We start from the raw sequence: 18104 nt of genomic DNA, 5'->3' as shown, positions 1-18104 counted from the left end.
TTAAGCCATAAGTACAGTTCTCTAATAATTTATTTTATTACTGATAGACAATGAGAGGCAGAAAGATTCCTCAGTCTCCACTACTCAAAGCACATGAAACATGAAGGGGAATGTTCAAAATCACTCATTCGAAACAGCATGCAAAAATATAAAACCTGATTGTTAGCTGTCAATGCTCTGCTACATCTCTTTATTACAATTCTATTTAGATTCTCCACACTGCTGTATGTAAGAAATTTTATTTCAAGTTTTGCTACAAATTGAAATACTTTGCCAATACTGACAAATACAGCATTTTATCAATTTATGATTATCTTGGATCACATATTTCAAATTGGCATAGCATCTGTTAACTGCAGATTGCAGGTTATTCCTTCATCAGAAAATCTGACATGTAAAATTTTTTTAAAAAGTATTTCATAAATCAATGAAACTCAATGAAAAACAAACACCCTCAAAGCTGAAAAAGCAGTTAGGCCAGGAGAGAACCAGCTGGGGCCTTGAAATGCTGGTATCTGCAGCACTCCAAGCTTTGCCCATGAGTGTTATTTCTTACCTAGCTCAGCTTTTCTCTAGAGAGGTCAACAGAGGAGAAAGCAGGAGGTTAGGCTAGGAAACCGCTTCCATTTTCTGATGCTTTATTTGCAAGCTGATACAGTAAGAAAAGTCACAGAACAATGCAAATGTTCTAAGACTGAGGAAGCCTATTTAATTAGGAAAAAATGCACAGTGCATTTGAGTACATAAGCAAAACAAAAAACAAAATTCTGCTTTGGCAGTAGAATATAGACCAAACAAATGCACTCTGGGGCTACAGAGAGGATTTTGCTACTTTTCCAGAGGAACACAGATTTAATCAAATGAAGCAAATAAAGAGTCAATCCCCACCCCCATGCACATCCCCACCCTGACCCTCATCCCCACTGGGCTTTTCAGGATCATGAAAGGTAGTGAGGGAAGTTATCTAATTAGGAAATGAGAGCTTCTCTTGACGGTTTGGGATTTCCCAATATTTAAAATCCTGAGGAAGAACAATTTCCACCATTGCCCTTGGGAGAGAACTCCTAAAGGCAGTGGGCCAATGAGAAATGGATGATTTCCAAGTCCACAGGTGCTCCCAAACTATAGAATTAGGCAATTTAAGGGGAAGGAGTAAGTGCAGTAATAAATTATAGAAGCATCTAAGTAGGAAGAATTTCCATTTTTCCAGTGTTTGGATTGGCTGAAAGTATTCCAATTTCTAATTGGCTTTATCCATTGTATAAAGACTGATGATTACAATTATTTGAATAATTGTTATAAATGGGCAACATAAAGTACTTCTCTGTAGTTAATTATGTATTTGCGGTTCTCAGAAGGCTAATCCCTCACTTCTACGTGGCCCAATGAATATCAAAGAATTCTACACACATGCTTGGCATCCACTGAACCATATTAAACAATGATGTTTTGCAGAGGCATTTTTATTGCTCAAGGTTGGTTTCCTTGGGGAGGGGGTTAGAAAACTAATTTTCTGTAACAGTTTTTCCCCCTTAAATAAAGACAAAGATGTTTATAAAATATCATTGATATGCAAAGCTTCCCCATTAGAAAGCAGCAGACAGTTAATATACACCTCATTAAAGAAGATACTGTCATTTTCAATAGCATAAAGTTTAAAACACACCAACTCATTTGGAATCTTGAAGTGGGAAACCATTTAGATTAGTAGCAATAAATGTGTCTTTTGCATTATTATTGTTTTTCCACAAATCTATTATGTCCTGCCCATACCATTACCCTCTCTGTAAACTGAATTAGGAGGGATTTCTTAGAGCAGTGGGCTTATAGAAACTTCTGCAATGTGGACAAATACAATTTTGCTTCAACTAAAGTTGTGTTTGGAAAGGTATTTCTAGTTAAAATATTCATAATTCATTTTCTCAAAGAAAAATATAATACAGGTACAGTTCATGAAGCAGAGAATCTTCAAAAGGAAACTTAACATCAACAATTTAGTTTTTACCTGCAGTAAGTTTACAAAATTTACTGCACAGGATTAAATTATATTGCCAATCATTTAAAATATGTGGGAAATTACTTCTTGATTTTTATTATTAAATTTTCATAGCAAGTGTAAAAGATCTTAATTTTAATTCCCAATCAAAATATATTCAAAGAAATTGTTAAACTTCATCAAACTTCTCGAAGTTCACTTTTTTGTCCAAGAAGAATTTCTCAACAATCATAGCACATAGTCTACAATCTAATGCTATGTTGTTGGTTTTTTTAATTTGGTAAGGGATTAGGGGAGACAGAACAAGAGATAATTATGAATGATTTTCTGGTTTGCCATAGCATGTTGAAAACTTTCTCACAAAGCACCTGTGGCATTAGAATACTTCATTTCTTTCCAATATAAGGTTGGAATTAGGATTAAAAATTTAGGATAGTAGTCAATTTTAAACCAGAAAATTATGTGGCCTCTTTTTTGTTTGTTTTTTCTCCCAAGGTAAGAGTTTTAGTTAAATTCAAGGTCACATGAGACTCAAGAGCTGATAGAAGTCTTTTCAGGCTGTCCTTTTCAAAATATCTCAGTAATTAATATCAGAAAATAAAAACAGCCTACTGGTTCCACTGTTACTTTGATGATTAAAAGCAACTCTCTCATCTAAGCATCTGATCATTTGGCCATATTATGGAAACCATTATTCTTTTCAACAGCCATAAGAGTTCAGACACCCCTAGTAGTTTTAATCTAAAAGCTCAGTCATCCTGTTCTTCCTGCTTTGTCAGCTTTTGTAGAGTTTTTCTTTCCCCCCTCTTCCCATTAGCAGAAATTCTGTTCCCACAGTTAAATAGTAAAACATTGTTTCCAGACTGCATATCAAGGCTGAGACACAATCTGAAGGTTCTGCAGCCATTCAGAAACCTCTTCCGCCTTGTTCCTGTAGAGCGGACAATGTCTGCAGAGTCCCTTCACTGAATGACAGCCTTTGAATGCCATTGTTCTGTACTCATACGGGGATGTGCAGAGAAGTACACACACATAGGGTGGATATAGCGTTTGTAATAATGCGCACTGCTGGTTATTTTCCTTTAAACTGATTTAAGAGTTGGCCCATGAATGAATGGAAGCAGATAAGAAAATTGCCAAGTGCTTTGTGTATTCCATCATAGCCCTTATTGCCTGCCCTATTTATGAAATAAATCAGAAAAAAAGAAAGCCTGATTTTAAATGGGAAAGTTGTCTAGGCTAGGTATATGAGCCTGGCAAAGGCCAAAAATAGGTATTTTAAAAATGAAAAATGATTCTCCAAATTTAGGTAAGAGTTCTGAGTTTGAATGGAGTGGTACTGCTCTTCCACTGTAGGCCCTGGTACTTAACCTAATGAAAATTGTGATTGGGGATATCAAAATTCACAGGAATTCAGCCACGAGGTGGAAAGCAAAAGGGCAGGTGGACTTAAAGGGGGAAAGGGAATAAAAAGTAAATCATGGACAAACCCAAACAGTGAGGAAACCAGCTGGCTGACCACAGTGCAGCAGAAACACAAGCACTATTCCTAGCCATGGGGCAGGCATGCTGTTATCAGAGCTTTAAGGATGGGGGTGGTGGGAACTGGGGAATTGGAATGGGGTATGAGGGAAAGGAACAGGAACAGACAGAGCAGAGGAAGAAAAGAAGGAAAAAACCCCAAAACCCTTACAAGAAAATTCCCAAATTGAAATCATAAAAACCCACCACACACACCCACACACCAAAAAGAAAAAAAGACAACATCCATGCTTTGAACTCACTCATGCATTCCTGCCATCAATTCCATACCAATGAGATAAGGGGCCTGGCAGGGAGGGCTCTCTAGGATTGTTGGGACATGCACACATAAGGGACTCTTCCCATCCAGGCCTTAAACAGGAGCTCCGAAATCATAATTGTTCAAGTACCTCCTACACAGAATATTAGCACACGTCATACTGGCCTTACATTCCCATTCTTACACACACTTTTTTTTTTTTTTTTTTTTTTTTTTTGTTTGTTTGTTTCTTTAAACTCTACATTAATTTATCTATTTTGGAAGAGATCCATTTGGCTTTGAATCATGCCCATGCATTTCTAACCTTCCATATACATGCTTACTCCAATCAGATACTGATAAAAACAAATGGCTAACATACATAAACATCTGGTATACTTCATACACACTCTAGCAACACAAGCTTGAACAAAACATTTTAATGAGTCTTCAGAGGGAATTATTCTTCCTTTTGACAAAGGAAAATAGAAACATAAAGATAAATCCAAAATAGGGTTAATTTTTAAGACCAGTAAGATGGTCATAACAGACTCACCTAATGTGTCTTGTCATTTAAGTTGCTATAAAAACCTAATTGGTTAGTGGTTTTTCTACCCATCTGGTTAATGAAAAGCTTCTTTTAAAGTAATCTAAGGGGAGGGGCTATGATACTCAAGAAGTCAGATGAATTCAAACCGTTCACTTGAGGAAATTTGGATCTGCATAAATCATTTCAAATACTTTAGAACTTGACCCCCTCTTCTTGCTAAGATCACACACATCTCATTCTAGCTCCATTCTACTCTCATCCCCACCATCCATAACCCTCACCCAAAGCAGGATCCTGATAACTTGCAACCTCTACAAAAGGTCTAGTTCTGTCATAAAGTGAAATCATTACTTTGAGATATTTAATTGTTTAGGAAACTCCCGTGCAGGGCAGCTAGGTGATGCAGTAGATAAGAGTGCAGGACCTGTACTCATCCTCAGGAGTTCAAATCTGGCCTCAGACCTCATTAGCCATGTAATCACTTAACTCTGCTTACCTCAGTTTCCTCATCTATAAAATGAGCTGGAGAAGAAAATGACAAACCATTCCAATACCTTTACCAAGAAAACTCCAAAGGGGTCCCCAAAAATTGAACACAACTGAAAAATAACCCATTCTCTGGGTCAAAAGGACCTGTTGTTCAGGTTTTGAGTTAAGGCATCTTATCTGGGACACCATGAAGGTCTTGGGTAGTAAGAACAGGTTGGCAATGTGCTGCCCCAGGAGTCATATGACAGCTTAGCCTTTACTTCCTCTTTTATGGCCAGACTAATTAAGATTATAGTTATTACTCAGGTAAATTTGTATTTTCTTTTCTGACCAGATGATCCCTTGTCATATGCTATAGATGGGATTTCTTTTTAGACTAGGGACAGATAAGATGATCTCTGAGCCACGTTCTATTTTTTTTTTTTTTAAATGCCTGTTTTACTACTGAAATGCTTTTCTTGCATTGCCATCTAGCTTATGAAATTCAAATGAGATACTCTTTTTGAGTATCTTTTTGAAACTGTGGCCCTGAAATTCATTAACAAATTTTCCTATTGCAAATTTATTGTAAGATTTTAATTTATACTCCAAAACTGTTTCAAAAAGAAATTTATTTTCTTTGGCTATTTGCATTGTTAAAAAAAAATATGTTTTTATCACTGTTGTCTTGAAAAACTTTGAATGTGGTTGATGTAAAAATTTTATAGAGTATCATAGTTGAAGGGAAGGGAGAGCCCTTAAAGATTTCATAATATAGTTTCTATTTTATAGACGAGAAAACTAAAGCCCAATCAGTAATAGTTGAATGAATATTATTGACTCATTCATCAGGAAAGTGGGCTTATAGATTTATAACTGAAAAGGTTATGGCATCCATTCATAGGATTTAGATCTGGAAAGAACTTTATAACTCATAACAAATGAGGAAATAGAGACCTAAAGATTTCAAATACCTTGTCCAAAGAAACAGAGAGTATTATCAGAGCCAGACCTGAGCCTCTCATTCCAACCTCATTGTCCTTTCCATAGCATCTTTGCTAAAGACAAATTTTGAATTATTCTCTCAAGTGCTGGTGGAATCACATGGATCCATCCACATTTTCTTATCTGGGACTCCCTAAACTACATGATGGGCACAGACACAGCTCCATGGCAGTTCCCTGGACTGGATGACTCAGAATTTAACTCTGAGGGCTCATGTTTGCCAGAGCTGTAAGGATCACTCTTTCCTTACTCAAAATCTGAAGATATCTGTAAAAAAAAGCCCTTTTGGAGCATAAACTGGGGAATATACAAACATTTATATGTAAAAGGTCAATTAAAAATAAGCTCAAGGAATTTGGGGACCTTTTGTTTAAATTTTGACTTTATAATTCACTGGCAGGCTATATAGCATTCTTTAAAAACTTGAGAACAAATCTCCTGAACTACATTAAAATAACTTTACAGGCTCAAGAATAATCGATAAAAGCCAGGAAGTGCTCAATTAATGATTAAACCTACAAATAACTAAGCTTAATGGAGTGCAATGCCAGAGTAGCAGTAAGCACAATGGGGCATTACCTCAGAAATCTGAAGTTTAACACTTAATTGATTTAGCATGATTTTGAATTTACTTCACCCTTTAGTTTAAATTAATGTACTTTCTCCTTTGTATTTATGACAGGAGAAAAGGGAGAAGTGTCAAAGTCTGTTTCTGTGCCTCAGCATACCATTATCAGAAATCACCAATATATGGATGGTCTGCCAAAGACATAGGGATAAGTGGAATTCTGAAGTACAGACTATGATGGATCTTTTGATTAGTGCTTTTCATTGATAATATCTAAAACAACTGGGTTGTTTCAAGGAAATACAGTTCCAAACAGCAAAACACTTCTGTCAATTTAATTTGCTGCCCTTGGAAGAGCCTAGGAATATAAGACAATGTTTCTTGCCCATCTGAATAACAGAAGGTTTTTAACATTTTGTACAACATGTTAACAGGACCAGACTAGGTCCTATGCTATAAAGAGTTCCCAGGGAATTTTAAGATGAAAATTTGGATTATTTTCAACCAAGTCTTTCTATGAGTATAGTGGTCATATAATACAATCATGACTTTGGTTGATGGAAAAACAGGCCCTGAATTGTTTTATGACAAGAAGTAAGTCAATAGTGGAACTGGGAGAAGCAGGACCAGATTTCTGGGATGTCCCCTCCAGAATTGTATGTATTTTACTTCCCACTGTCTCTCAAGTTTATGTCAAATCTAGGACATATATTAAAAATGTAAGAAGGAAAAAAGACAAATAGTTGTATAATTTGTTGGTGTTTTAAAGGAGAGTGATTAAAAATATTTCCCTCCTGGGTTAATTTATTAGAATTACCAAAAAATCCCCTGTTCAACTACTGTTGACTACTACATGACTGAAATATGACTTGTCTTCAAAAATATATTCAGGATAACATCCTAGTTAAAAAGTTAAAAAGAATGTTGAAATTTTAATGCAGATGCTAGGAATTCAAGGAAGTTTTCATTTTAAAAATTTCACATGATTACAATGATCTTCAATGATGCCAAAAGGAAGCATCCCAGAAAAGCAATGGATGCTAGTTAAACTAAGACCATTTCTATCCAGTAGAAATTGCTGCTAGCCCCAGAGAGCAACAATTGGCTACTGAATTCACAACAGAAATGACAAGACTAGACATTCTTTCAAGCCTTAAAAATTATGGTCTATTTATGAGATCAGTCTCCTTGAAACACGATTTCCCTTGAAGACTCCATTTCTCTTTTTCCCAGGCTTGCCTTGCCTCTCAGCACTGCTGAGAAAGTAGATAAACAGTAATGTGATACCAACCGTGAACTGCTGGTTCTGTCGTCGCCGTTGTGTCTACACACGGGAACAGAGGATTGGAGGAAGGGAAGAAACAGGAGGAACGGCATGCAAAAAAAGGGAAAATGGAAAAAATGGAACAGATAATATATGAGCAAGCTTTCAAAGAACATTGCGTGACAAGCAATAATAAATGAAAAGCAAAAAAGCATTTGAAGGGAGTTGCACTGTTTTAAGACATGCTTTGGGCTCAAAGCTGCGAGCCAGTGAGGGAAACGGTAAATTCTTTATCTAGGGAATCTTGCCAGGGCGAATACTGCTGGTCAAAAGTCAGGGGAACATGCAAAGTGATGAGGAACACCACCAGTGCAAACTCAGGGACTGGTGGATGGCTCGTAACGCACCAAGGCTCTCAGGACTGTGACAGAAAAGCTCAATCTGAAGGCTGGTTAAACAATGAATTCATACATTCAAACATTGCCTTTGTTTTAACCCAGCTCTCCCTGGTCACTCTAGCTTCTTGATCGCCAATTAGGAGTCACTGAAACAGTCACTCCCAAGATTTTTCAACCGCTTTCTGCCCAGACACCTGCAGGGGAACATATGGTTCAAGTTTTTCCATCCAGTGCATTATTTCAGCAACGTTTAGCAGGTGAATTCAAGCAACTAGGAGGCCGTAGGGAGGAACAGATTAAAGATTTTCACAGATTGGTTTCTCTAGACACACATGGAAACCGTGGTTAGGCCACTCTTCCCTTTGTGGCTCTTAAAACGTTCCAGTCCAATGGCAGATGCCCATCGCAGAAGCAAACAAGCCCACACAATCTGCTGTGTGCCACTTCAGCTCACACTAAATTCCTAAAGTCTAAGCATTCAACCATCCGTTCATACTGCAATCCACAGGCCACAGTCATTGTTGGGACTGCCAAGAGTCAGGGCTCCTTAAAGCTAGGAGAGGAGATGACTTTTCCCCCCCCAATATTTGAGACCCAGAGCATGGAAAGAAACACATTCTGTTTCTTTTTCATATATTTCCAATAGTGTTGAAGTTTTCCTGAGCCTTTTGACAAGCTCTTTAAACCAGGCCTGCTACACTGGCTCATCTCCACAGGCAATTCCTTAAGGGGCTCAAGCAAGTAAAGGAGTGTCTTATTCTTTTTTATTTTATTTTATTTTATTTTTTGGCTAGAGAGAAGGGAGGATAAATTTTTGATAAAACTCATGACATTTTAACTTTCCCTGGCCTACTTCGTTGCGTCTGACAGCTATTATCCTTCTATTTCTACACATCTTCATTAAGATTCCTTCCATCTAAAATTCTTGGGCTGGAAAGGAATGGTAAAATTACGACATGTGTTGGTCACCTGTAGTCACAGGCTGCTACCACAGCTTTCAAGGGATAACTATGGTAAAGCAGCTTGCCTTCCTCATAGAGAATACCATGATTTAAATGGACATTGTTCTCCTGGGGCTAAAGACTATGAAGGCTTATTGTTAAGGCAATGTTTAAATGCACCAAAGCATTGAACATATGGTTTTTGCAAAAGAGCCTGGCACTTTGGTTTAAAAATTACAAAACATGAGTTCACATAGGTGTTTCCCTTCAGTTGGCATGCTGTCCTCAGCACCTTAGAACATTTGAAGCTGGAGCCCTTTCAAGTAGTCAGAATAAACACGAGTTAACCCAAAAAATCATTCCAGGTTAATGTGGCCTATAGCTGAGTTTCTGGAGAATAGATGAAGACCAAAACCAAACCAAAACAAATCAAATCAAATAAAAATTTAAAAACCAACCAAAAAAAGAAAACAAACCAACAAAAAACAAACAAAATATATCACAGGGAAAAAAAATCACTATACTTACTTACAGATTCAAATCTGTATGCATAAAATATCAGAGTCAAAACAATACAAAAAGTTGTAGTTTAACATATTCCACACCTGGATTCCCATTCCACAGGGTATTGCCCTCCTTGGTGGCAACATCTATGTAAACTGTGGATATCTGCTGCTTTAAATTTGGGGATCATGAACATACTAGACTAGTACCTACTCTCATGTGAGATGCTTGGCTATAGAGGCATATGAAAACCTCCCCTAAGTGAACAGGGGCTAACACTTTGGGTTATTTGTTTTTGTAGCAGTATTTTGAAATATTCATTTTAACCAAGCACATAGTATAAAATAAAAGAAGGTTGGGGGGAATGGGGAGACAAGAGGGTTAAAGTCCTCAAAAATAACAACTTGGAATCAAACAATGACCCCAATTTACTGTCTTCCAGCAACACATTATGTCAGTTTTATGAAGAAATTAAACCCAATGAAGCTGGAAGCCAGGTCCTATGTGGGAGCTAGAAAATAAATTAGGAAGGAAACTTCACAGTGCAGCTCACTTCCCCATCCTGGGGCCAGAAGCCCATCAAACCGCTTCCAAAACGGGGAGAGCACAGCGAGGGAAAATAAATGCTGGCGGGACCAGGGATGTTTCAAGCAGTTAAAAGCAAACATATATCAAAGTCACACACCACAGTCACTGCAGCTGGAATGGCAATACCATGATCAGCAATGAGTTGGATGACTGCATTGAGTTGGATGACTGCATTGAGTTGGATGACTGCATTGGGAAACACAGACTAGCTAAAAAATTTTAAACAAGACTGGAGGAGGTATGAGTAGGGATTTCTGATGTTTCTAGCCTTTATTATTCAAAAATTTAGGAAGTTAGTGGGTTAAGTTTCTCTGGACTGGAAGCATTTCAAGGAAATAGGTGGGATTTTTAAAATGAAGCCTTAAGTATCTATTTTGTATTTTGGAAGCATCAAATGACACAGCTGAATCTGCTTCAAAGCCTTATGATAGCTTCACATGCAGGTACCTACATTTCCCAATAGTGAGAGTCGTATTGAGCATTAAAATTTGCTTGGGTGCCTCACTCACAGTGGGAAGAGGCACAGCAATAGATGGACCCTGCATGGTGTGGTAATCGGCACGCCTGCTCACAGTTTGCCGGCTCACTATCTCATCTGAGCAAATCCTAAGAATATGGACAAAATTTAAATCTTGAAGCTTCTGACGTAAATTATTGCATAAACTTGAAAAAGAATCGTCCACCATGGGATCACTGCTTCCAAATCTCATTTTGATGCTATTCCTGTTCCACCCCACCACTACTCCAGTCTGTAATGAGCTATTTCAACAGGAGAAATAGATCATAAGGAGAACTGAATTCAGAGTAGATTTGTAGTCCCTCTTAATTTTAATTACAAAGAGAAGCCAAATTTATTGTACATTTTTTTAATGTGGCAACCCCCCCCCCAATCCCATGTTATTGTAAACCCTGTGTGTGCAGGGTACTTTAATAGTGACTCCCTAGCTATTTTATGAGTATAACCAAATAGTATCCAAGGAAGAGCATTGCCATTTGGAAATGCAGATTTCATTTAATATTGGCTTCTCTTTTTAGTAGACTAGTTGTAAAGGATTAATCTAAAGTAAATTTAGTATCAAATACATGTCATGTTGCAATATAAGATGTTATCTGCAAAATGAAAAAGCATTGATAATGTGTGAATCTAAAGACACTAGGCATTTAACCAAGTATTGCAAAAAAAAAAAAAAAAAATCCTGCATCAGCGGCAGCTGGGCAATATTTAGTTGAAACAGTCATGTGTAAGCTCCACTGTGGCACATTCTAATCCTTTCATATGGATTCTCTCCAACTTAGAATTGTTCATTGAGTGTGACAGACTGGGGGTTTAAAACTAATCCATAAATTAGTCCATGGTCTCAAACACAACGGGTGCCATAAATGAAAATGAAAATCCTAGAACAAAATTAAATTCACAAACTTAAATGCGTTTTTCTTCCCAACTGATCTGCAGAACTCCTATTTTACAATACCTAGATTAATTGTAAAATTTTTTTGGAGGGTGTGTGCTCGCATGTGTGTGCGCACGCATGGGCATGCACGTGCCAAGCACGTGTGCATATGCTTAAGGAAAAAGAGAACCCTACTGGAAAGGATATGGAAGCCAAAAGCACTGAAGTAGCCTGTAATTGTGAACAAAGGATTAATTTGGACTGTCATAAGCTTAAAATTCAACAAAATTAAGTAGTTCAGACATTTTCTCAATATATTTGTTCTCTAGTTTATTTTCTTAACTAGAGTCAATAAAGAACCAATAGACTTTTTTGATCAGTGACTAAATAACTTTCTCTTTTCCTCTGCACAATCATCAAGGCACTTCAGATCTAACATTCTAAGGGGAGGAAGGTGTGGCTTCCCCCCACAATGCTATGTTCATACTGATGCTTTACTTAATGAATGCTCATTATTTAGGAAAAAATTCTTCTTTCTTCATTCACTTGAAAACCACTGAAAGTAAAAAAGTAATGCTCAAAAAGTGAGAATTACTTCCCACTGGTTTGCTGCTAATTTTCCTTTCATCTATTGTCATAGTTTAATTAAAATTTTGGGGGGGATGAAGATGTGGACAGGAAAATATCTTAACCTATAATGGTAGCTAAATTGTAGAGTAGTAACAAAGTTCTCCCTGCTTTTAAATCCATAGCTTCTTTGAGTGGGAAAAATTTTTTTCCGAAGAACTGCAGGAATGGGGTTGATTCATTGTCAAGTAATTTTCAGTTTTATTTTAAAAAAGTCTTTAGATTTGTACTGCTGCTGCACCACAGAGATCTTTTCATTTGCAAACCAGGTGTTTCACAAAATAATAGCAATCCATAGTTTCATTTAACAAGAAAAACCAATGGCTAAGTCAAAGTAAACACATGTTGGGGAAGAAGGGAAGGGAGTATGAAAGGAAGAAAGGATGGTAAAGTGAAGGGAGCACTTTTAACATGTATGTTTTATAGTTTTCTGAGGTTTGGGTTGATAATTATTTAGTGATGAAAATGGCAAAGCCTTATTCTGGGAGTCCGTGATTGTATAATCACCTGTCAATCACAATGTTACCCACATATTACTTTCCATTTCTACCAATAATTTTAACTTTTTGCAAATTGAGGATGGAGAAATCTCTAAGGATTATTACCTAATCCTGGGCTGTCAATGTTGCAAATAACTTATTAAAAGCAGTTCTTTATAAAGAAAAAAGGTATCAAAGCCCTACTGGCTGTTGGTTGTTTTTATATTAAATATAAAGTCATGGAAATTAAGGAAAAAAGCATAGAGAAAAATCTTTTCCAATCTCACACTTAATTTCTCATACTTCAAGTACAAAATTAAGCTGTGATGAGTTCAAATTTGATGCTTACGGTTCCCTTTTTTTTCTACCACCTCCCTCTTCCTCCATTAATTCACCATGGATTGAAATTATTGGTTAAGTCCCTTGTTATTTATGTTTGATGACTTATACTTTGATCTCCTTTAACATCTAGCCTAATGATATGCATATGAATATTCAATAAACATTTATTTAATGAGTAAAGGCAAATATAACCTTCTTTCAAACTTTTACTAACATGTACAGTCTACTGAAAGGAATTAGACTAAGGGAAACCTTGAGAAATAGATATCTTATACCTAGTTGCATGAAGAGAGAACCAATAATGTATATCTACTATGGTAATTTCACACAATCAATCTTACTGATGGATCTAGAGCTTAGTACAATGTTTGGCACATAGTAAGTACTTAGTAGTCATTGACTGACTGACCTAATTTCTTTCCTCCAACTGTCAAATGAGCCAAAAACATCTTGTATGAACTTCCCCATTATGTACACCATTGACCTCCCTGAAGGACAATTCCAATCTTATTTCCTTCATTAGTAATGTCTAATACATGCTGTAGATAAATTCTTGTCAGATGACTATAAAATCCATAAAACTAGTATTGAGGAAAAAATGGTGGTCCTTCAAGTTAAAAAAATTTTTTTTTCAGGTGTACTTGGATGTGAAAAATAAAGAATGCTTTCTTTCAAAAAAAAATAACATAAAATATGTGTATTTAGGAATATATATATATTTTTAAAAAGGAAAACATGTTTTTTGACAAGATCTACTTCATCTTTCTGAAATTATTTAGGAAGCATGATACTTTAGAATTTGGGCCCAATAGCTATTCTAATGGTAAAGTAGCTTTTCTTAATACTTCTATATTAATTGCTATCACTTGTAAGATATGACCTAAAGACTATTTCTTTGAACTGAATTCCCCATTTAAACAGGTGAGAAGGTTTAAAACTGAGTTCCACTGTGTTATCTGTAAGAGGCTTAAACAAATGTTCATTCAGGATGCAGCCTTAGATAAGTAGGATTCAATACCTGGATCATATGAAAATAAGCCCAAGAGACATTTCTCCAACATGGCTGCCAGGAGCAAACTTGATCCAGCTGGTGTAATGGGGTTAAAGATATTACCAGACACAGAGACAAATGATTGCAAATACACCTAATGTATACAGTAAATAAACTTTAAAGAATATAAACACAGAAGTGTGGTGGGTTGATTTTTTAAAAAAACATTCTATGTGATGATGAGTTTATACATGGAAGAATTTACCTCCCCTAAAGTAACAGCTGTCCAAAATCTGTATTATAACAAGGACTCCAGGGGCAATTTAAATTATGCAATTTGCTCTGCCATATCATATCGTACATCTTAATGAACAAAGCCACAAGGACAATTTGAAATGAAAAAAAAAAAAAAAAAAAGGAAAAAAAAGGAGGAATAGGGTTGCTAGTGATAACAGCTGAAACACAAAGAAATGGTCAGAATATCAATGAACATGGAAGATATTGTAGAAAACAGTCAGTCAGACAAATCATGATGATGCTACAGATGTAACCAAAGTCAACCTCAATAGATTGAAGTTTAGGATTTGAATTGGCCTGACTAGTCAAGTCTAAGCATCAAAATGGATTTCATAGGTCCCATTCAGTACTTTAGATCCTGGTAAGCCCTACTGTGATTTCCAACTAGGATGCCTTCTACAAAGTTCATGCCTATCTGAAAAGATAATTTGTCTGAACTTACACACATCAGGTGATTCACCTTAAAATTCTTGCCATCAGAGGTATATAGAATCTATGCTTCTGGTCATGACACAAAAAACAAGGAGTCAGTTTAATACAGCTCCACTTTGAATATGTTTGGAATGAAAGTTAAACCTGATTGAAAAAGCTAGGTGATTCAGCAGAAAGATTGAATCTCCAAGCAGGAAAGTGATTCAAATATTCTAGTTATGGAAGATACAAGATAATAATAGAATACTTCCAGAGAAATTTAAAATCAACTATAAGTTCTTGAGTTTAAAAATATTTCCGCTCTGCATTTGCACATTTAAAAAAAAATTTGGTAATGCAACTCTGACCTAGGGAATGGGTTTTAGTTGCCGAATTTGACTGGAAGAAAAGAGATAGATGATAGTAGCTTTTTGTATGTTTTTTGAAATTTTTATTTTATTTTAGCTCAGGCTTTATGTTACTGTCATTGGTATTTGGTTGTTGAAGCTTTTAAGGCTAATGGTGGCTGTAATGTACCAAACAGTGCAAGAGACAAGAAGAGTGGAAATTAATTTAGATATCCATTTGTCAAGACTAAGTTTGGAATATTTTTTTAGGAACCAATCTAAATCTAACAGAGAGCCTGGCCCTTTAGAAATGGAACCTGAAATCACTCAGTTCTATAACCTTTAATCTGTTTGAAGAGAGAAACAGATGTTAAATTCCATGAGTGTACAAATCAAGCCTTTAGGGCAAGATAAATACATATAAGGCTGCTAGTTAAGACAGAGTAACCCTAGAAGATCACATCTATCAAGGTAGGGGATTCAACAAAATTGTTTTAGTAGCAATTTCAGTTTAACTACTCTTTGGTGCCAGTGAAAGTCAGGGTGTTCATTATCACAAATGCATTTTGTGTGGTGAAAGGATCCAACCACTAACATCAAGAGACTAAAGTGCATCTATGAGATCATCTCACATTACACTATGTGAAACAGAAGCAAAGAAAAGTCTCTATTAAAGAATTGTTTGACAAGGAGAAATATGGTGCTGTTTTTTTTTAAATTTTTTCTTAAAAAGAGACCCTATAACAGGGGCTATCATAATAAATTGTAATTCTGAGGGCATCAGATTCGCTTTAGTTTGGAATGATAAATTAAGAAGTGAGCCATGAGGTAACTCTGAGTTTAAAGACTGATTGTGAATGAGTTGAGTGAGTGTTTAGAAAAGTTTGAAAAAGTCTAAGCTAGTGAGGGGACAACAACAAATGGAAAACACTGTCCTATATTAAAAAGAAAGTTGGTGTTGTAGGTGTCAATAGATTGGGTGACTAAGTTCCTAGTTCTGATGAACGTGAGTGACTGGAATTGGACTTTTTCTCACAGACATTAAAATTATAAAAATGGCGAGGTTGATCCTGAACTACTGCAGAGGGAAAAGTCAAAACTAGTGAAGACTTTTCCAAAAAGGTTCCCATATGCAGGGCAGGAGAAAATTAGAAGATCTAATTTATATGTAGAGTCAAAGGGCCTAATTCAAATTCCTCATGAGATTTTTATAAATACCTGAAAATGAGAACACATGCCTGGTTACAGATTAGTACCTGGATAAGAAGTGGGAGGGAGGGAACAATTTTTACTGTGATATGTTGATATTAGAGTTGGCCCAGGAACAAGTGTCAGAAAGGAGTATTTACTAATGATAAAAGAAATAAGGTGACCCTACTTATCAAACAACTGAATTTACAAATCAAAGAAAATATTAGAATTTTTAAATGAGAAAATAAGCTAGCTGAAGATGAAGTTAAAGACAACCAATTAGGAAGAATTAAAATTATATTCTTGCCTAGCAGTGTCAGAACTTACATTTGGACAAATACTCAGTAGTGGCTTGCTCAAAGGTTCTCTTGGTGTGACTATAAAAACAATGACTAAAAATTAAGAAGAGATTAAGGAAAGTGATTGCATTTAAAACTGAAAGTTGTCTCCTCTTACCCTAAATGACTTCAATTTTTGTCACGTCTATCCCAGAGGTAGAGCAGAAGTATGAAAGGTCTTGAGAAAGTCAATGAAAATGGATGTACCATATTCTGGGTGGTGAAAAAGGGAGTGATATGTGAAGAGAGATTAATAAGATTTTTTTATCTATAAGAAAGCACAATGATAGATATGTATAAAATAGGGAATGTTGAGAGAAGTCAAGTAGGCTCCGTCATTTTCACTGCTAATAATACAAGGCTAAGGGGAAATTAACATTTAAATAAGGGAAGTGTTTCCACCACACCTCCTATCTATCCCACCCCCCAAAATTAATTTGTGGCAGATGTTTCTTGAATATAAGCAAAATAATATACTTGGAAAGATTCCTAAGTAATGTATGTTATACTATTGTTGATGTGGGGTTTTCACAACCCAGGAAAGAAGGTCTATGAGATGATGCCACAGAGCTGTACACTATACAGGAAGAGATCCCAAATTTAGTAAGAGTAAGAGATAGAATCCATGTTTTCTCTGAGGAAAAGGCTGTAGTTTTACTTTGGTCTTCTCAGCTATATTGGTATTACAAACAGACGGCAACATTTTCCACAGTTAATCTTTTAAGAATGAAAGATGGCTATATGTTTAGTAATATGATACAAAGAGATACTTTCTGAAATAAGTATATATTTCCTAAAGGACTCAGATACAGCCAATCACTAGGGCAAGACACAGAGTGAAAATATTTACAAAACTCATTAGATATAGCAATGAACAAGTCGCCAGCACCCTCTCTGATAGTTGGGCCGACATTTTATCCTAATTTTTTGTTTAGTTATAGAAGTCCTTTAAAAGATGGATTCTTTGTATGAAGTATAAGGTTTTTGATCTGATTGAGTCTGGGAATGTTATATTCAAGTGCTTCAATTTAAGGCCTCTCTGGGAGCCTTTAAGATTCCAATTTAAGAACATAACTTTTACTTTTTTTTTTAATCTATGAAAATGAAGGAACTACAACCTTCTCAATAAAGAACTGAATGGAGGTTGTCAGAATTCTTTGTATACAAACAAGACAATAAACATTCAGGACATTTCAATGGTAATGAAGGTACCATACCTGTGATGATGGTAAGGATGGTGGTGGTAGTGGTGGTTGTTGTGGGAGGAGGGATAGTTGTGGGGGGATCTGGATAAAAAAAAAAAGGAAAATCAAACCCACAATGCTGAACACAACAATGATCAATAATGCCAAAACAGAGGTACAAAGACACTGAGATGTTCGTTTGATGCCTTTTCCCCTTTAAAAACAAGCTGATGAACTTCAAGCTGTTTTAAAGATTTTTTCCCCTTGTTAATGTATCCCAAGGCCTGATTTGGAAATGCTAAAAGAAGAAGAAAAAAAGAAATTTTGTTAATGAAGTGAAATAGGGAAGAGATGGGGAGTGGAGAAGAAGAAAATTATAATACGATACAACCCAACCTCCCACCCAGCCCTGTCCACCCACATTACCAATTAGCCCACTGAACA

The 18104-nt window shown here is 36.1% G+C and overlaps 1 protein-coding gene across 3 annotated transcripts in view; it reads right to left on the bottom strand.

The window, feature by feature from the left end:
* Positions 1 to 18104, bottom strand: part of CADM1 (cell adhesion molecule 1) — a 343997-nt gene that overhangs the window by 13431 nt on the left and 312462 nt on the right. For 2 of the 3 annotated variants that reach the window (XM_074304197.1, XM_074304198.1), the window contains exons 8-9: positions 17694 to 17762; positions 7659 to 7691 (exon numbers count right to left, since the gene is read on the bottom strand). In XM_074304197.1, the coding sequence (XP_074160298.1) occupies positions 7659 to 7691; positions 17694 to 17762 (102 nt within the window). The remainder of the gene's footprint in view (positions 1 to 7658; positions 7692 to 17693; positions 17763 to 18104) is intronic. The other variant, XM_074304200.1, reaches the window with a different exon arrangement.

Source organism: Sminthopsis crassicaudata, chromosome 3, assembly GCF_048593235.1.
Source record: "Sminthopsis crassicaudata isolate SCR6 chromosome 3, ASM4859323v1, whole genome shotgun sequence".
Lineage (NCBI taxonomy): Eukaryota > Metazoa > Chordata > Mammalia > Dasyuromorphia > Dasyuridae > Sminthopsis > Sminthopsis crassicaudata.
This window is presented reverse-complemented; position numbering and strand designations above follow the sequence as displayed.